Genomic DNA, 21,469 nt, shown 5'->3' with positions numbered 1-21,469 from the left:
TAGTGTGGGATATACACATTCACGTTAGCAATTTCAGAAATGAGACAAAACAGTTTGTTCATTTTTCTTCTTTGTTTTTCCTTTAAAAAGGCAGGATATCATAAAGAATTAGTAGAAAGAACTAGACAACCACCCTTCAGTTACTAAACTTTGTCAGCCTTTAGCATGTTTAAATGTAGCAAAGGAAGGAAGAAGGTTAAAAACTGCAAAGCATTTCACCTTCTGAGAGCTATCTCACATCCTCAATCCTATTCAGATAGCCATTGATCACTCCACAGTTTACAATGGAAACAGCTAAACACGGGAAAGAAAATATTTCTGATGAGTCATTTTTTGCTTTCTCACTAACTCCTTCCCCTCCCTTCTCCAAACGCCTCTTCCAGTAGATATAAACATCAGAAACACATTTATCAAGTCAGCTGTACTTTCCAAAAGGTTGTCTTGTGATATTTTGTTCACTACAAAGCATGCAAGTTACACAAACACAGAAATATCACTGCATCACTGTAGCTGCATTCAACTCAAACCCGCAAAGGGAGCCTATTTGCTACTGATGCTGACAGTCTGCACAGTAAGAAACCAAACCTCTACTTTGGGTATCGGGACATGAAGGATTTGGTTTTGGGTGCAATAATATGAGCCATAGGTGACAAGGAGATAAACGGCACCATGCCCTGTGAGAGGAGAAGGCTCTGGAATGCTGTTAGCATTTGCACTAAGACACGGAAAAAACATGCAAATGAATATATCAGTCTCTTTAAGGAGGAAAACATCTTAGGTAGTACAATTAAAAAGGCAAAAAACCCTTCCACTGCAATCAGTTAAACATAATTGTCTCTCTTTTTAACAGCAGCCATTTATCACCACCCTAAAGGTGCCTATAAACTGCAAAGAGCAAAACTGTTTTCCAGCTCGGTGTTCATATCTCTTCCAGTGATAAGTGGCATTAAGAGTTGGATGGTTTAACTGTTGCTTAAAGAAACAGTAGAAAGAACAGAGGGCAAGATGATTTCTTCACTTTTAAAAGCAGCTTAACTCTGAAATGGTCTGAAATTCCAGTACTTTGGTAAGGTTTGGGCAACGTCCTATTAATCAGGAGCTCACTCCGCCTGAAATAACAATTCAACTGAGAGAATTCCAGCAAGCAAACACAACTGCTGCTTATTTTAACAAGAAAAACTCATTTTTTATATATAAACAAGTATGACTCAGTCCTACACAGTAGTTTTACTACTAAGAACTTCCTGTCCCTTCTCTGCACTTGAAATGGGCTGCCCAACATTTCCATGCTAAAACATGCCTTGTTGCTCTCCCTCAGCACTGCCCAGACATGAAACGAGCCCTTTTCAGAGAGATGCATGCCTTCTCATCCTGCACCGGTGATTTTAACAGTGGCTTATGCTTAGAAATCTCACTGCAGGATCGGGACCTAACTAGTGTTCACATAGAGCAACTAATATACAATGTGTATATCCGTAAATCAGTTTGCTCATAGGTTGAGAAAGAAGATGTAGAGAAAGATGTTGTTTCTACTCTCTTTGTTTTAAGTAGCTGAGGCATTCATACACCAAAGACTGAATGGGATTGTATTAAGAATTTAACTTGCCTTGCCAGGCTTACCACAGGCATTCAACATTCATGAGGCTGGCTTAAAACTGTGCTTTAAAATGAGCTTTCTTATTACTTCTGGGGCCTCAGCCTTCAGGATTCACATTTGCAAAATTCTGTAGAGAACAAGGAAGGCTATAAACTTTCATTAAAAGCAAGAGAAAGGCATACTGCACCTCTTTAAAAATGAAATGCTTTCAGGCATTTTATAGCACCATGTGTAAGATCAAAGCTCTAGCAAGGTGCTAAAAAGACATGGAGGTATACAGGGAGTAAAACAGACAGAATGAACCTTGCTATATGCATTCACCTCTTTTCAGCCACCCCCCTCCCCACCCCCACCAACCCTCGGAAGATGACATTATCAAGAAATAAGCAGGACCAACCAGAAAAGGGAGGCTATACCCCTGATCAGGCATTTTTTTAACATTATCGAACTTCACAATATTCAAGTGGAGACTGTCCTTTTTAAAAATCAACCCCTTTATTACAGTCAATTGTCTGTAGCAGAAGCTCATACTCATAATCTCTCAAAAAGACACCAGGCTTCCCTTGATTAGCTTGAACATCAAGGGTAACACTGCTTTTGTGTACGCTCTTCCCTCCTGTCTGGTTTGCAACTTTTTAATTAAATATAAATAGCATTAACTTTCTCCGTGTGATTCATTTTGCAGGTTAAAAAGTTCACTTGAATATACAGTACTCATCTAAGTAGCCCATGGTGCAGACTAATTATATCTGAGCTGTCACGGTGAAAATGGAACGCGAACTGATTAATGCTGTACAAAGAAAAAACATTATTCCTCAATACAGAACAGCCCCACCTTCAAAGACTGTAAACCAGTCTTTGTCATCCGGCACTGCCTTCTGTCCTTCCCATCCCCCCAAAACCAAGAAAATAACAACTAAAAGATAAGATTATCCAGCACCTGGATTGGGAGCCCAGCCAAGACAAAGCAGCGGGCTGATCAATGGGAGCTCACCTTTCGGCACGCACGCAGCCAAGGTCAACTTTAAAGGAAGGAAGAAGCTGTGATGTCCCAGAGAAGGAGACGGGCTGGAGGATGGGGGGGCAAGCCGTGCCAAAGAGAGTGGGTGAAGGTCAGAAGATCACTATTGGCAAGTACTGCCTGCCGTAGCCCCTCCCAGCTACCACCCCTTCCCACTTGCCCTACAGGCAGAAACTCATAGCTGAACCCCACACCCACGTCCTACCTGCCAATCTCCCTCTCTAGGTATGTACCCCATCCATTCATCATCTCTGGTAATCCAAATATTCCCATCCACAGTGCTAAAAAATCAGTAGCATGCAAAATGTCCACCATCTGTCCCACCAAGCGCTCTCACAGCAAAAGAGAACGATCACCCTCAGCACAATTTGGAAACTGTGCTCGCGTTCGATTTTCCAGGAACGAGCCCTCTGACAGAAAAGGGAATAAACAAGAAAATGTGTACAGGGATCATCCGGAAGTTTAAGGGCAAAACTGTGCTGAGTGAGAGCAACAGCTCTGTGTACCCAAAAGTCAACAACTAGATTCCAAGTATTTTGGAATATGAACTCAGTATTTCTTTGGTTAACAAAGTTTACAAACCTGAGTTGATGCCAGAGACAAAGGGAACATTCTCATTTTGCAATAAACCTCAGGGAGAGCAAAAGCTCTTAGAAGGGCTCACCCTCTAGCTGAAGAAAACCCAGCCTGCCAGCATAGGAGCTGTATTTGCAAAGTTTCATAAGTAGCAGTTAGGGCCAAAGGGGACACTATACTGTCAGAAGCTTAGTTTGGACACCACAGTGTGCTGGTTTCGGCTGGGACAGAGTTAATTTTCTTCAGTAGCTCGTATGGGGCTATGGTTTGGATTTGTGCTGAAAACAGTGTTGATGACACAGAGATGTTTTAGTTGTTGCTGAGCAGTGCTTACCCACAGTCAAGGCCTTTTCTGCTCCTCACCCCACCCCACCAGCGAGGAGGCTGGGGGTGCACAAGGAGTTGGGAGGAGACACGGCTGGGACAGCTGACCCCAACTGACCAAAGGGCTATTCCACACCATATGGCGTCATGCTCAGCATATAAAGCTGGAGAAAGAAGAAGGAAGGGAGGACATTTGGAGTGATGGCGTTGGTCTTCCCAAGTCACCGTTACGTGTGATGGAGCCCTGCTTTCCTGGAGATGGCTGAACACCTGCCTGCCCATGGGAAGGAGTGAATGAATTCCTTGCTTTGCTTTGCTTGTGTGTGCGGCTTTTGCTTTCCCTATTAAACTGTTTTTATCTCAACCCACGAGTTTTCTCACTTTTACCCTTCTGATTCTCTTCCCCCATCCCATCAGGGGGGACTGAGCAAGTGGCTGTGTGGGGCTTTCTTGCCAGCTGGGGTTAAACCACAACACACAGTTATCACCTTAATCCATGAAAAAAGCAGTGCCAGGATCTTTACTGACCAAAAACCAAACAGGACTTTGAGTATTTGCTCTGACAAAAGACAGTGCCAGCAGCAGGGTGCCAACGTCATGCTAATGCAGCTGTGGGACCTGTCCAGATCCACCGCAAAACCTGTTAAGCCCCCCCAACCTGGAAATAAAGGTGAATTTTGCATATTTTGCTAACGCATTTTTCAGTCAGAAGCTTCTTCTAACACACATTTATTTTGGGCAGTGTTTAAACAAAAACCAAACAAAAAAACCCAAACAAAAAAGTGATTACATCTAGGGATCTCCCATGATTCAAGACACTTTTTTCATTGCTTTATTACAAAATTAAATGTCAGCGTGTCATATTCTACCACTGACCAATGTAAGTAAGGAGTAACAGGCTAGAGAGCAGCTTGCAAAACAAAGAAACAAACACACACCAAACCAAAAACAAAACCAAAGGAAGAGGTGTTTGGGGTAAACCACAAACTAAACGCGAGTCAATAACAAAATGCCATTGTCTCACAGGCACCAGGAGTTCTGTAGCGCATTAGCGGCAGCAGCAGACGTGAGAGGGGCGAGTAGTTGCCCCGCTCCAGGGTGCTACTAAACACCACTTTCCCGTTGGGCTGCTTCTCCTTTCCAATGCTGTTGCCAAACCGAAGAGTGCGCAGAAGAGGGCAACGAAGATACGAAGTTCAGAAAACCTGACCAGCGGAGCAAGGTTCAGAGAGTGGCACTGGGCTCACAGAAGAGAGGCGAGACATTTGGGGGAGCAGGAGGAGGCAGGCAAGCACAAAGCCTTGCAGCCTGGAGAGGCTGCTGCAGAGGAAGCGGTGGTCAGTGCCTGGCCGCGGCTGCTGTGCTGTCACGAGCACCAACTGTGCTGAAGAAGGTTTTTGTAATAACTTTCCAGCTAGGTACTCAAGAAAAGCCAAGCAACCCTGCAGTGCTGCAGAGCCTCCGCAGACCCCGTGGAGCTCGCTGGGCGGTGCTCTGGGGCTCCAGCGTCCCGTCCACACGTCCACACGAGGGGTGACAGCTTTCCTGCCCACGCTGCAAACTCTTCAAGGACCCGGAGAGGTGCCCGCTCAGGGCCTACCGCGGCATCGGCAGCAGCAGCGTTATGTCTGCCGTAACCCTTACCCGAGATTATGACCTTGCACAATCAATACCTGCCTCAGTAAATAATCATTTAGTAAAATTCTGCCTGTTTCAAGGCATTTCCGTATCTTCATGAACATCATAAAAACACTGGCTTCTCTGTAAAAGAAAGCTGACAGCAGTTAGCCTAACAGCAAAAACCAGTTCAGTAACAGATCCTTTTGGTGTGATGAAAAAAAATTCAGTTGGCTCCATTCATGCTCATATATAATTCTACAGGAGGACTGAAATTTTTAGTTCTAGTCAATTCGTACTGGTTTATGCAATACAAAACAAAAAGTATTTTCATTTATTTGAATACACTTGAAAATACTTGAACTTATCATTTGAATTAATTTGAAATTACTTTTGTTTAGCTGTTTTCAACTCATTAAAATCATGCTTCAGACTGAAAAATTGATTTTTATTTAAAATGTGTTTAACCAGTCCAGCATTTATGAGTTATATAGTCCCAGCTACTTCTAAGAGATGAAACTATTAGTCTAATTCGACCCCAAATTATTAACTGGCTTGGTTTATTGAAAACTTTGTTTTTCCAGAAAAATTACTACTTTATTTCATCCAGTCAGAGACAAGCTTATAATGGAAAGCTTTTATACTTCATTGCACAGAAGAGATTCATTATCTTCACTCTAAATTAAATATTCAAGGATTCCTTCATGTCATACCTCATCAGGCTATATTCAAAATTCCCTTAAAACCTCAGATTTCAGAAAAATGTTTTCCTACAGCTATTTTAGCAAGGCACAAAGAGGCAACTAATATTGAGGAGTGTCAGACTTCAGCAGGCATATGGCCAACAAAAAACACATTAAAAGCACAAGTAATCAGCACACGGCACAGCTGCATGAGACTATATTTGTTTTGTTGGGCACTGTAAATTATCCTGCCATTCCTGAATGCAGCCTGCCAGTTCTCCAGGGCACGTATCTTCATACTTGTTTAGCATAGTTGACTGAATTGCAAACTATGGCTATGACACTGTATAAGAAATAAATTATTGTCATCTGAGGCAAGAGTCTTTGCTCCTGTTTATCACAGCAGACGGCGCATACCAGGGAAATTCTGCACATACCATTGAAGAGCGGGCACTAAACTGAGGTGGCTGAATCAAGGTCTTAGGCTTATCATAGTCAGTGGAGTCTTTACAGAAGGCAAATAATTCAGGTACCTAGTGCAGATACTTAATATTACATTATGTGAGTACTGTTCAGCAACTTTAACAAACTTACGATAACACCCAGACAGACCAGCCACCATTAGGTCACATTTCCCATCTGCTGCCACAGCCAAACCCTGCCCACCCCGGCCCGAGTAAGATGTGTCTTTGATTGCAACGCTCTGGCTGCAGAGCTCTCAGATCCCTTGCCCATGGATACACAAGCCTTTGGGTCACACAATGATCGTGGGCCACCTTGCAGGTGACCGAGAGCAGACCCCAATGCCCCCCTTTGCCCGGGGCTCCAGGGTGCCTCCAGCCCCAGCCCTCAAACAAGGCTGGCAGCACCTGGTACACGGGGCTGTCGAAAGGCAGCTTCGTGCCTGGCCAAAACCAACCTGGCTGTGGGCTGCTGTGAAAAGGAGCTGACTAGCCCTTCCTAATGACAAGGCAGCCCCCTGCCACGGGCTCCCAACCTCTCCTGCTACCAGGCAGCGGTGGGACAAGTTGCATCAGCCCAGAGAAAAACCTGCTCCCAGCCAGGGATGCAGCCCAGGCACCCTACACCACAGCCTACACCGCAGCCCCCACGGCAGGGAAACGAGAGCCTCCCTAGCTCATCAAGCTCGCATAGAATATATTTGCTTTTAATTTCCAGCCACAGCCTGTGAATGTGTTTCATATCTGAATCTATCCGAGGCAGCCTGCGTACTGACACGTGCTCCACAAAGCTGTGTCACGCTTAATTGCGGTGACTCCGAAGATTTACCTTCAGACTCAGGAACTGCAGCTCTTTTGGGAGATAATAGGCTTCTGATACTCCAGCACATTGTCAGGGTAGTCAAGTTGTCAACTGACAGTCAAGAGAATAAAATCCCTAGAAGCAAAGGGAATGCCAGCTGGGAAACTCTCAGCTTTTTTACTTTTATTTACCACCAGCCTCAGAAGCGTTATTGTAGCTCGCTGGTAGCATATCTCAAGAGTCAGAACTGCAAATTTGCTTCTGTGTACATGTGCATTTATGAATTTGTATGCACGAAATCCGGTATGCAAACACCACATTTTCCTTTGGTAAAACATGCTGCAGTATATAGAATACCTGCAGGGAAAAATCACACATTTACATGCTCTGAAAATAACCAAATACGCTTGATGACTAATTTCCAGTTATGAAATGTAACAGTCTCATTCCTTCAGGACAAAATGCTTACTGATAATAAGAGACGAGGCAAGGTACTCTTTTGGAAAGGAACAAGTTAATATGTCCACACATTTACTTCTCCGAATAGTTTTCCACCTCACAGAACACTTTTTTATGGAGGCATTTCAGCTATGTGTTTAAAAAAAAAAAAAAATCAAATATATTTTCCTGTCTACAAAATACCCAGGAACATGCCAGAAAGTAATTAGGAATGACAAGCGTATAATGACACGTGAGCTGCAAGTATTCAGTTTTTAGTCTGGAAAATAAAACACTTAACAACACATATGGAATGCTTTTGCTCCAGCTCTTTTATGTATAGCTGGCATGACTAATTTGAAAAATAAGAGAGCATGTGCCAATCTACTTTTCAGGCAGAGTTCAGTCAACAGAGAAATTCAGAGGAAAGAATATCAGACTGGCCACACCAGGTGCCTACATTAACTTTGCAGAGGAAGAACCAGCATATCAGAGGGCCTGCAGGTAAGTCTCCACAAAGAGACTGGTTTGCACTTGGGGCCTGCCAGATTCCCATTTTTGCTAAAGAGCGAGCTTTTAGCCATTCTGAGATTGATGAAGAAGTGCTCGTTTCCTGCAGATAGGTCATCATGTGGCAGAGACCAGAGTTAGAAATTAAGATTATCTAAGAGGATACGTACTCGCCTTGTTTGGTTCATTTTTTCTGGATTTATGAAAATAGCTTTTAAATAAATTTGACACTACAATCCAAATTTTCTGAAAGGATGCTGAATTTTGAGCAAATGCCTAGATTTCTAGTACGTCATGGAAAACTTCAGAATAAGCAGATTTGCTAGCGAGCGACAGGACATGCCTATTGACACCTTGACTATAAACTCTCCCTTAAATCTTACCAGAAGCAGAGTTCCTCAGGCTCAGCTTGCTGATGAACAATGCAGGAAAGTTTTATGGTGGAAAAAAAGTTGTTCTTTTTATCATGCAACTTGGCAGCAATAGGTTATCGAATACATATCTGTCCCAAACAATGCTGGCAGCGTATTTCAATTACTTAGCAAAGTAGGTGTGCACGATATTATTGTCCTGTGCCTCGCAAGACAGGCTTGCTGCCAACTGGGTCATACGATAACCAACAAACCAGACTCCAGAAAGGATGCTAGATTCCTCCCAGCAGCACCTACCACTGAAGCAATTACGTATATTTAGTCAGTACAGTGCTGGATTTTCACTTCTTTATTAACAAACTGCTCAAGGGGGTCTGATCAGCAGATAGCTTTAATTGCTGACTTCATACTTGGCCATGAATCTTTAATTCATGTAAGCCTTTCAGCTCATGCTACCACCAAAGAGAATGGCTTGAAGAAAAGGAATAGTCTGTTTGTAGGTTCTCTGGAACTCGGATTGGATATATCATCCATGAAATACAAGCAGCACCTGGCTTATTACTAATTCCAAGACTGCATAAAAACTAAGAGCACAATACATTCAAAACAACACCCAAACACCCAACCAAGTATTCCCCTGTTCTAAGAGGAAAAAAAAAAAAAAAAAAAACCAGAACAGCTGTAGTGGTCCTGCTATGGTTTGGAAACCAGAGCTATGAGTGCAGGCTCTGAAGGCTCATGTCTGGCTGAGGTCTTTCTGAGCTCACTGCAGAGCCTCCCTCGCAGTCACGGCCAGGGATATGGCCCTGTTCCTAGCCACAAGCTGCATATCGCTTCCAGGAGCTACTGCTTGGGAAATGCAGACCAAATCTTTCACTCCAATCCCACATTCTATGCTACAATCCCTTTTTCACAGCTACGTTAAACTCCCAAACAAAAGATGCTGTACACATTCCCAGAGCTAACAGGATAGGTGAGAAACACTTTCCTCAAATATCATTTCCATCTGCTTGCTTGTCATTCAAACTGTAGGGTAGTCCACAGAGTATTAGTAAACCCCTACAACAACTGGCCTGGTAATTGAGTTTGAGTAATTTCAGAAAACTAATCCCCCCAGTGGTGGCTGCTGTTCTCTCTCAATCAGCATCAGCATCTGGCAACAAGTGATTCCACTGAGTAATCTTGGCAAAACTTGGAGAGATTGTTTAGAATTTCCTTCACAACTTCTCAATCTCCAACTGTATTAATAGCTGAAGATGAAACACTACTGTTGTGGGTCTTCTTGATCCCACAATAATTATTTCTAATGGTCCATGTGGCACTTCTTTACCATTTCAACATTTTCTTAAATTTATTACTATTAAAATGACTCTGTTCTACACAGTGACTTGCTGGTAATAAGGGGAAGATGAGCAGCCAGCATTTAATGACCATAGTTACATCTTTGAGCCAAATGATGGCCAGAAATACTAACACTACATAAAACACATCCAAAGTTTGTATTGCTATCTGCAGAAAGTTCCCTACCTACAGCCCAGTAAGGTCCTGTGTCACTCCTCAGAAACAAGTTACCAGGACTATTCTGAAAGCATCATCCTTCACCCACCAGACACACACAGGTCTGTGAAGAAAAAGTTGAGGGAATATGAGTGGTTCTGTTTGGTTTTACTCTTTTACATGACAAAATAACATAATAAATGGCATTAGCGCTTTCCTGTACTAACTGAAGTGCTCTGCTAAGTCAAAGACAAAGAAATGAATGGTAAGAGCAGAAGGGGTCAAAATTCAAGGCGCAAAGACAGAAGGGCCTATAAGCAACTATTTATTACGTAGAACATCCAAAAAGGTCTGTGCTATTCACTTAGAAGTACATACCCTCCATCCTTGATCTACTGTGTTAGAATTACTGTCTACTCTTCATGTCTCAGTCCCTTAATGGACCCCAGAAAGCTTATGCAAGGTAAAGAATCAATGCTAGAATGTTCACTGTGCTTTTGGTGCTTTTTTTGTTGTTGTTTTTCATCAAATGTCTGAATTCCTCCGGTATTGTTCGTGTGATTATAACACCTACAAATGATTGCCAGCCACCTGCGCTACGAACTGCACCAACAGAACAAAACGCAGATTAGCATTCATCTTTCCCCACAAGATGCCTGATTTCTGTCCAGTAACCGCCATAACGAGTACGGTTGCTTGTTCAGGCTTCCCGCTATTCTCTATTAGCTAGTTCCCACCTCCACCGGTGCCACACGTCCACCAGCTTCTGCAGCTCTACTCTCTTAGGGAGATTAACACGTGGGCTTTATCATCTGCTGCTTCTCCCGCGCTGGTATCAGAGGAAAACGATTGCCGAGTTCGCGTGCATTAGCACAAGCCCAGAGAGGCTGAATTTCTGCTCAGCAGCAGCCCGGGGAGCGGGGCGAGGGAGGGACGGGGGCACGCACAGGCGGCTGTGCTCACAGACTGCTGAATGGGCAACTGAAGCCCCGGCTGCCATCTCCTCCGGCCGAGCACAGCTCAGCACTTTTCCCGAGCTGGCTTCAATCTGCCTGGAAGAGCTCCACAAGCCACAGCTTGTGAACAACTGCGCTGCTTCTGACCAGGAATTTTAATAACGTTTTTTAAGAGCACTTATCTGTATTGTTGAGGCAAGGAGTAAGCAGAGCATCTGGAAAATACTAATCTACTAGGATATGAAGCAACGCCACAAACACAGCGTTTTGCCGGTGCCCACCAGAGCCACCCTGCCAAAGCACAATGGTGTGGCCAGAGGTAAAGATTGCTCGTTCGTCCTGTAAAAGAACCTTCTGTCAGTCCTTCCATGCTTTCTCTAAGCCACGCAATTCAGAAAATCCTAGCCAAAACTGAAAGCCAACTTTCAGTCAGAAGAGCTGGAATAAAGCGAAGGAAGTAACTTTGCTAGGTCTATTAAATGTAACGGTAACATGAGGTTCAACGTGGATTGTATACAATGAAGAAACACACAGTTCAATACTCTGGATGCACTTTTCTTCTTTATGGATTGTTCTGTTAAAGATGTGCTGAAATTTGTCTATATGTCCAGTAAGTTGTGGATCACCATTCTGGTATTTGGCTTTGCCAATTATTTAATATGACTGCTTAAAGACAGTCAGAAGAAAATAAGAAAGCTTCCTACAGAAGCCTCTGCAAGTAATCTGCCTTCTTCTCCCTCATGGCCGGTACTGACACTGACACAGCAGAGTTTAGAAGTCTTCCTCCCTCCCCTCTCCATCCATCACTCCACACCCTCTCTGGCAGCACAGCTCATGGTAACTTGTCCACAGAATAAGAGTCAATAACTCTAACGAATGTCACCCTAGCAGGTTACAGAGGCTTTCAACCTAGAGAGCTTATAAAAAATGACAACATAAAGGATGTTTATATATACTGCAGTATAAACATAAGAAGTTTCTGAAATGGTTTGTACCCCTCTGGAAAGTGTTTAAGGGTTCAAAATTAAATTAAAAAAAAAAAAAATTACTTGACTAAGCCTATTCAGCTATCACTCTCAGCTGAGCAAAGGTTTTGGCATGTGGCTCCAGGGGCAGAGGAGCCTGGCAAAGGACCCCCAATGGAGCAAATGAAAAGCCCCAAGAACACAGACAGCTGTGTGACCTGCAGATCCAGAAGCCACGGCTGAGGTCGCTGCTCTGTAGAACTGCTCAATCTGAACAGGAATGAATGTACTTCTCGTGCCAATTTTCACGATATCTGGTCAGTGCAGGTGCCTGAGATGTAGAGGGTGGGAGGGATGAATCTTCTTTGGCACATAAGGGCAAGCTTCTGCTTCACACGAACAGGATTACCAAGCCACAGCCTCTTGTCAGATCAGGCTCCTTGGCAGGAACTTTTAAAAATCAGTTTAAAAAATCCAGACAAATAAATAACTAGTGAGAGAGACCTCTTCTGTTTCAGCCCGAACAACAAATGGTGCCAGTCATTTTTATTGACATCTTACATTTTTTTCACACTTCAGCGTCACTAATTAAAGCAAAACCTGCAATATAAACAAACAGTATGTGTACCAACTGCTCACATCTAAAATGAGCTGGTGAAAGACAACAGTCACTTGATGCAAAAATACCATCTTTCCGTTCCCTGTGTTTTGTTACAAGCTGCTGCATTGACAGGCTCCTACAAAACACTGCAACCAGTACGCCATTTGGAAAGCATAGCAATGCAAGCCTCTGGCAAAACGAGTCCTACACTACCAAGAACATTTCTACTCTTACCACACACACAGATCTACCCATAAAGTGGCATAATCATTCTAATAAATTTTGAAAAAAAACAGTATGAAAATATACTTCTGGGTGCAATTCAAGCTACATTTGAATTTTTAAATCATCTTGAGGGTTTGTTTTTTTACTGTGTTTTAGTCCAGCCATCTCAAACACTCTTAAACAAATTGTTACACTTAAACGTGCCCTTCTGGTTACTGCTCACACACTATTCAGTTTTCACCTTAAGATAGCGCAACCAAATAGTTCAGGGTCTATAACTTCAGTCTTTCCAGTATCAGCCAACAATTCCCCAGGTGTTCATGTCCTGGTCTTTCTACTTACACATAGTCCATTTTGTTTCAGAAATTATCCACGATCTATAGGCAGTCCCTGGCTTTTTATCCCTCACACCATAAAACCTCCTCTCCTTTTCTGCATGATTTAACAAACTGAAACACCTGTAGAACATGTTCACCCACTGTGGAAAACTTCTTCCCTCTTCTACTCTGAGGTCTCTTGTGGTCATCCAGGCTCTTGGGTTCCTTAGGCTTGAAACAATGTTGAAACGATAGGCCAAAATTATTTAAAAAATGAATTATATCTGAAATTCATACCTCAGCATACAAAACTGGACTATGACTACAGAAGCTTCTGTATGAATATTTCCATTATACTGTTCAATGTCAACATGAACAATTAGTCAGGACGAGTCTCTCTTCCTAAATCCTATGTTTGTTCTTTTTGACGGATGGACTTTTTATTCCCACTGGATCCATAAAGCTCCCTTGGGCTCCTACAGAGAGAGCCCTCCACCTGCAGTAGTAGAACAGGAGAGGAAAAGGGACCTGCAATGGTTTTCACAATGCTTTTGGTTACTTTAATAAAACATTAACTTTTTTATAATTGGAAAAAAGCAATAGAACAGGCTACAACAAACGCGTGGGCGCAACACTAAACAGCATTACTTTCTCCATCATGGCATTAAGTGCATTCATCTATGCCACAAGCTGGATCAAAGATACAAGGGCACAACGTACTGCTTATTTCCCTTCTACATCGGATACAGGTTCTACACAGTTATACACAATAAGCCTGAAAAATCAATGATGTATAAAGCTGCTTCATGCAAGCATTCTTGCTCTCCTCCCCGCTGCGATGCAAGTTAGGCAGGCCCCTCACACTCCTTAAACAGGTGACTGCCATCCTTCCTTAATGTCACCGCAGGCATCCCTGTGGTCAGCCAAAGCCTTAAGAATGATCAAGCAGTATCCACTATAGCTAACACACCTGTGTGTGCCCTGTGGTGGATAAATCACATGCCACTGAAAAAAGTGTGTCTGGACCCAGTACAATCAAAGAAATCAGTACTCTCAAAGCTACCTATTATTTCAAGGAAATTAGGTATTCAAGCAAAATACTTAAGTAAGAACCAGCAGTAACAAGGCACAGGCTGCTTTACAACAGTGACAGCTTTTTCTGAAATGGTTTCTGAACTGACATGGCCACCCTTTATTAAATGCACCTCAGTGCTGGAAGATACCAGAGCTCATCACACGGTTTCACAAAAATAGCCTTCCTCACAGGGAGGTGGAGGGGCCATTTCCCATCCCAGGCTGCAGTCCCTCCATGCCGTACACGCTGTCCTGCACCAGCAGAACTGGCCGGAGTACAGCAGGCCAGCAGTGACCGTATCACATAACAAGCACCTCTCCTGTGCAGTGTTTGTTACCACCACCCAGCACGAACGGACCCTGAGACTCACTGCTGCTCTCCAAAGGTCAGAAATCACCGCTAAAAAGCGTGAACCGCCGTCTCACACACTCTCTCTGATCCTGTTGCAGTAACGTTGCAGCCACAAGTAAGAACAGTTCATCCACACGTACTGGACCAGCAGGCTGGCACTGTTTGGAACAAGCACAAGTCAAGTCTGAAAAGTTTTAGCTGCATGTGCTTCAATTACATGTGTGGATCAGCCAAGAACTGCAAACAGATTCAAGAAAAAAGAGCAGGATTTCCCACTGCACGCTGCAAATCATTCCTTTTGGTGGCTCAACTCACTGCGGCAAGCATGGCCCTAGTATATGCCCTACAAAATCCAGGACTCAACCTGAAAGACCAAAGCCCCAGCATAAGCGCAGCTCACTGGGCTTGATCTGCACATGCTGTGAAATACAGATGGGCTCGTGAAGCCCTGACCACGCTGTATTCTGCCCTGTTTACTTAACATCTGGCTTAGTCCTTAGAGCTGCTCTGTGCCCGAATGCAAACTGTCACAGTCATTACAAAAGCGATGGTTTTTTTGTGGGTTTCTTTGTAAGTAAAAGTTCCACAGCATTCCCTGGACATACCTGACTAGGCTCAGCCATAAAAACTAATCAAAGCCAAAGATATAGCAGCTCATTGCTTCTAATTGCTTTTCTCCTCTCAATCCTCGTCCCAGACCTTCCTTACACTAGGCAGAACACATAAAGCCTGGTCCCAAATATAATCACAATCAGTCGTCTTCAGCTCATGCGAAGCAAGGGACAAGAACCACCATCTAGAAGGAATCCTGCCTTCTTTTCACTCACTTTTGACAGCATCACATAAAGCCACTAGCAATCTCATGAACAGTCAAAACACAAAAGAGTTCAAGCTTTTCTGGATGAAAACAGTATACAAGGCATTGCTCAAAACAATTATAAAGTAGGTTCATAACATGGTTCTTGAGCAAACACAATTTAATAAGCATTCGGTACCAAATTCAAACAGTATTTGCAGTCATGCAATAAAGGAGAGCCCACTGCATCAAGCCATTCTCAAGGTAACACTGACATAAATTCCATGAATGCGTGAAAAAGGCAGGCAAAAAAAGAAAAAACATGAAATATAGAAGAAATCAGGCTGCTAGCTGAACATTTGAGAACAGCTGGGAATAAGGCATGCAGTTTGTGAAGTAAAGCAAAAACTGACAAGCATACTCCTTTAACCAAGACAGCTGAAATAAAATTTGTTGGTTCTTTCAGTTTGTTTCTCCTGGCCTACAGACTCTCTTTCATGGTCAGACTATCGCTTACCCAATCCCCAAACTCCCAACGGGCACAAAAGGAGTTGTTTGGCCATATCAGTAAGGTTGTAGAGGTGAACTGTGCACAGATTAAAATCCAAAACTGTTGCATACTGGTCAGGCACACAGACATCTGTTCGTAGAACTAACACAGGTACGGTTTCTACCTACAGGATACCAGCAATGCATCCTAGACATCTACTGGCATATGGAGCCAGCCCTCTGGGATTTGAGCGAATCCAGCATTTTATAGGTGCAGCAGACTTTCAAGGTAAGAAATAGCCATTGGCTGGCTCTACCTGGAGAAGAACAGGCAAAAATACTTCTGTTGTCCCCAAATTCTAGGCTGGCCAGACTTGAACCAGCACCACTGCAAAAGCTGGAGTACTGAGTAACTACACCGGGCTGCCCAGGACCGCGACGCCACGACAGCCTGGGGTGCAAGCCAGTAGCCAGTGAGCACAGTGCTGGAACAGCTCCTCGTAATAGGTCAGGATTTGATTTTTCTCCTACTGAAGGGCCAAGATTTACCAAGCTCATTTTCTCCTGAGGCAGTAAAACTTCAAACTCAATTTAAGCGCTTGAATGATGCAACATGACAGTTGTTATTAATAACCTGACTCTTTCCAACTACCCCTCAGAGTTCTTGTGTGTTAGCTGCTGACAAACCTGTATTGCACAAAATTACTCTGTAGAGCCCCTGAAATATTACTTTGTGCGTGGGCTGACTACTTATAAACTGAGTTTGAAGACTGTAATGGATTTATGACAGTATTTAAACAGCTTTTAAAGTTCTAAATGTTAATTATCTCCATCCCTATTACTGTCCAGTGTTTAAATGGTACAGAAATGCAACTGATTATTCATATTTATGTCTTCATACATCATCTTTGTTCTAGGATTACGAGCAGTAAGCTTATTAAGTGATCAGAGACAGAAATCTTCCACCCTAATGAGTGTAAAGCCAGTGAAGCACCTTCTCTTTGCACATTCTGAGTTCAGTTTCCCACACTATGCACCCACCCTAGGTAGTCACCTGTGCTTGAGGCACAGGCCTAGCAGGTCTAGCACCGCGATACCCTAATGCTGTGTGTCTCTCTAAGCGGCTACAGAAAAGGAGAGGTGGGAAAGCATAACTCCTTCCACACCAGAAGAATGGCTGATGTGTTTACTCTCTTCATGCAGAGAGGTTAAAATTTTCTGCTAAATTTACCAGAGCTCTATATCCTCGCATCAGCGTTCCCCAGGTAGAGTCCACTGTCTCCAGCACATCTCCAATGTCCTCCATGCAGCCCTGTATGACCACGATCCCACGCAGTGGATCGCTCACACAAAACATAACCACTAGTTCGGACACGTAGCAGGACAAAAGACTACATTGAAGACTGTATCACTACAAATAGGAGTATCTTAATATCAAAGTTATAAAACTGAGCATGATTTAGAAGATACGGATGTCAGCATTGCGGTCAGTGGATTTTTTGGAAAGTCAAAAGACTAACATAAATGTGATTAGCATGGTAAGTATGAATAGCATGACAGATGGAGTTTTAAAGCTCATAGATGCTTGATTACTGCTATAATCCTTCAGCTGCTGACTACATGGATAACAAATTAAGTGGGACAACCTTACACCTGAAAGGTTATTCTGAGCTGAGTGCCTGTGCAGGTGCATCCACACATTTATACAAGTATCCCATGCATCAGTGACCATTACTGCTTGAAGCAGAAGACTGGACAAGGGTGTTTTCCAGCAGTTACTCCTTCAGTAAAAATAATTTTAACTGTCCTTTGCATCCCCACAACACTGCACCTCTGAAATGCTCAGCAAACAGCAAGGAACATTACCTTGTTTAGGTAAGACATTAAGTCCCACCCTACTGCAAACCACCCTACTCCTGTGAAGTGTTTCTGAAGTTTACATTAACTTTTTAATAAAAAATTTAAGTTTCTGGTGATGACTTTCTTTTCAATAGAATACCTGCTTTCTAAAGGTCAATAAAATACCACACTTAAACATAGTCTCATTTCATAATCTGCAGTAAATGTCATACGGACAACATCCATCTCTGTCAGGAAAACAGCCTTTGCAATTTACGGGGAAAAATTGTTTCTCATACATTGAGAACCAGCTCTTTGGTAAGAGGATGCTTTTTACATCTCTCACGAATTAAAATGATGTGTAAACAAACACCCACCTCATACAAAGAACTTAAAGTGGGATTCATATACAATAAAGAAAGATTTATCTTGTGATAAACAATTTGAGCACAAAGTGTTCCTTCAAGTCCTGACATAAATCTGTTCCTGCCAAACTACTATGTCATTGCGTCAGCCTTTCGCCTTCGCCACGACTGTGATGGCAGCCCTGCTGCCTCTCTGCCTGCTTTCCCCACACTGCTCTTCCCAGAATTACCATCCCAGCTCCGCTGGGCCAAAGATTTGTCTTTCCATCAGACCAAAATTTGGTGAAAAAATAAGGAAGATCCTTCTAGTTAAGTGAACCCATCGTTTAGGGACTCCCATATGGACTGAGCGGACTCATTACTGCACTGCTGGTACACTTGCCCTTCCTTTCCCCACCAACTTCATCCTCTCTTCTTGTTATTCCTATAATTTTTATTTATTTGCAATGCTTTGAAAATGTTTTGACACCTACCTTAAGACTGCAAGAGCTTCAACTGGGCTGAATGCAAGGGCTGTCATGTCTGATAAAACATTTTTTTTAAAATCAGATAAAAAAAAAAAAACCACACCAAAGCATCTCTGCCTACATTGCTTTCTCAATGACAAATATTCACAGCTTCTATTTTGTCCATGGAAATCTGGTATTTCAAATAAGATACACAATATTATATTTATTCAGCTCGATGCTCCCATTAGTAGCACGAGATAAATACTAGCTTTGATAAAAAACAATTTCTGTAGCAAAAGGAAGCTTCATGTTATAGGAGCAAGGCCTACCTCTAGTTTATATACACATTAACAGAAATGTACATATAGTCAAGGGAAAGGGATCCTGTGAGTGAAAGTTGTACCCTAAAAAGACCAATATATATTATACTTCCTCAGCCTCCAGATCATGGTAAAGAAAGGTACTAACCCAGAAATAGGGGAACTGCCATCAAATATTTATTTGAGCTTTCCCTACTGGAAACGGGCATGAGAGGTCACATACAATAGCACGTGCTGCTTCAGGTAGTAAAAATGTGCAGAATTGAGCTCTGACATCTCCCCAACACACCCAGCGTGGCACAGGCACCCCAGAGCTCTCTGGAAGTTATACTGACACGCTGCACGGTGCTACGGAAAGTAACACCTCTGTAGAGCCCCCAAGTTTATATATTTGCATGGTGCTGCACTGTGCTGTGCAGATACCAGATACATGTGCTGTGCAGATACATCAACACTGAGGGACAATGAAACAGCCCATGGTAATGAAAACAATGCTTGACCACACTCGGAGAATTTGATTCCAAAATATCTGGGGAGTATCTATGACTTCCCTATATTTTAGAGTAAGTTTCCGCAGTTATTTTCATATATTTAATAAAAGTACTACTACCATTTTCTGGCAATTTTAAAAATTACTCCTCGGAAGCATTGCAAGCTGCCTTGTTTTTCAATCCTTTATAATTATTAAAACATGCTAACCTCCTGAATTAACACGGCCAGTAGCAATTCTAGTAATGCAAGGCCGAGATGTGGTGGAGATGAAAGACACCGCATTCCTATTTAAACATTTCAAGCTGTCTGAATAACTTTCAGTAATACTTATATTTATCCCTCAGAGCCACAAAACACCTTAATTGCAATCTACTCTAATCTCAGTATTTCAAATAGCACCTTTTAAATAAATGCTGGTATTTAAATAAATCTTACCAAATCTCCTTATATTGATTCTATTCCCAACTACATTTTCATCACTGATGTGAGCAACCAAGTCTATGCTATAGCTAAGAGACTTTCAGATTTAAGTTAAGCACCTCTTTACCTGATAAATAACTTCAATTTTTCTTATCAGTAAACACTTGCTTAAAGCATTATAAAATGGGATCCAACTCAAGCAGTGGGCTACAGTTTTTTAATTGCTTCGTTCTTATTTCTGATTTAACCACGAACAGAAAGAGGACCAGGTGTGCGTCTTCTGTAGCTGCTACACGAGGAGGAAAGGGAAGCTGTGACCGAATACAGTAAGTTAATGTTACACTAGATTCTGAACGAGATACACATTACTGAAAAGATGAGTAACTAGTGCACATCCACACACTTGATCTCCAGAATTAGTCCCGTGAGAATTTGCAACAAAAATCCCTGAAGTCGTTGCTGTGAGAAAACACTAGTTGTTCCCCTGCAATAACACCCTCGGTTTTGTATACTTTTGCTCAGAGTATCTGCAGTATTTGTTTTTAAAAATATTCTCTTCAGTTTCTTTCCCGCATAATACTTACAGCAGACAACACACTAAAAAATGCAATAAATTATAGATGGCATGAAAAGTCGAAAAAACAGGGGCGGGAGGGGGGGATTGTATAAACCGGAATAAACCACACAGAAGAGACACTGCGATTAGGTCCATTGCAGCAGGAAAGACTGAGACGCTGGCAGCTCGTCCACGGTTCTCGCTCTGCTTGCTAAACCCAAGTCCATGCAGAAAAGAAGGTTTCTCTGAAGGACACTGCTTCCCCAGACCTCCAGGGCCACGCTTCCCTCCCCGGCGTCCCCCCTCACCACCCACAGCACGGGGGGGGTCACGAAACTTTTCGCCCCCACGCCTGCGCCCCGCCAGCCGTCCCAGCCGCGGGTCCGCGGCCGGAGCTGACGCCCGCTGCCACGGCCCGGGTCCGGCGCCGCGCTGCCCACGCCAGCGGGACACGCCGGGCGGCCCCGCTCCCGGAGGGGCTCCGGCACCGTCCGGGGCCGCGGGGGCTGTTCACAAAGCCCCCGGCGAGAGCCGGGTGGGCGGGAGGCGAAGCCCGGCAGCAGCCGGACCGCCGGACCGCCGCCGCCGGTGCTGGAGGCGCGGAAGCCGCCCCGCGGCTGCCCCACGCGGGACGCGGCCGGCGGGGAGAGGCGCGGAGCCGCCGCCCGGTACTCACCGACTCGCTCGGAAACTTCCCCCGGGTTTCGGCGGGCGGCGGCGGGCGCGGCCCCCCCCGGCGGGCGCCGGCACCATGGGAGCGCCTCAGCGAGCGGCCGCCGCGGCGGCGGCACCGCCGGGCATCGCGCTCCCTCCGCCCGGGGCCGGCCCCAAGTTCTGAGGCGGCAACGACCGACGACGGCGAGCGAGGGCGGCCGGGCGCGGGGCTGAGCCCGCACCCCTCCCGCGGGGCGGGGCAGCACGGGCGGGGAGGTCAGGCCGGGGCGGGGGACGGCGCGGAGCGCAGCTCGCCGCCCCTCCCCGCACGCCCACCCCACCTCCGCTCCCCCCCGCCGGCAGCGGCGGCGGCAGCGGCAGCACTCACTTCGCTCGCCGCCGCCCCGCAGCCGCCTCCGCGCCTGCCCTGCCCGCCGGGGCGCGGGGCGCTCAGCGGCCGCCGCCGCCTCTTCCCCCTCCTCCCCCTCCTCCTCCTCCTTCTCCTCCTCCTCCTCCTCCTCCTCCCATGGCCGCCGCGCCCCGCTCGGCAGCTGGCTCTCCGCCCGCCGCGGGGAGGAGGGGGTCAGGGAGCGGGGCCGGCGGCGCGCCGGGGGAACATGTCTGGCGGGGCGGGGCGGGGGCGGCTCGCCGGGAGCGCGTTCGGCTGCCCGGCCGCCCCGGGGCCCCGGCCGGTGCCTGTCA

At 44.7% G+C, this 21,469-nt stretch overlaps 1 protein-coding gene across 5 annotated transcripts in view; it reads right to left on the bottom strand.

Moving 5' to 3' along the window:
* Positions 1-21,235, bottom strand: part of GHR (growth hormone receptor) — a 134,010-nt gene extending 112,775 nt beyond the window's left edge. The window contains exon 1 of one of the 5 annotated variants that reach the window (XM_075488332.1): positions 21,156-21,235. Coding sequence is in view for 1 of the 5 variants with exons in the window: in XM_075488328.1 (XP_075344443.1) it covers positions 20,790-20,866 (77 nt within the window). In the remaining 4 variants the exon portion in view is untranslated. Of the gene's footprint in view, positions 1-2,591; positions 2,643-20,789; positions 21,008-21,155 lie in introns of those variants that run through there. The other 4 variants (XM_075488334.1, XM_075488328.1, XM_075488331.1 and 1 more) reach the window with 4 other exon arrangements.
* Between the last annotated feature and the right edge of the window lie 234 nt (positions 21,236-21,469).

This window comes from Mycteria americana, chromosome Z, assembly GCF_035582795.1.
Source record: "Mycteria americana isolate JAX WOST 10 ecotype Jacksonville Zoo and Gardens chromosome Z, USCA_MyAme_1.0, whole genome shotgun sequence".
Taxonomy (NCBI): Eukaryota; Metazoa; Chordata; class Aves; order Ciconiiformes; family Ciconiidae; genus Mycteria; species Mycteria americana.
Note: the sequence above shows the minus strand (reverse complement) of the source record. Positions and strands in the feature narration are given on the sequence as shown.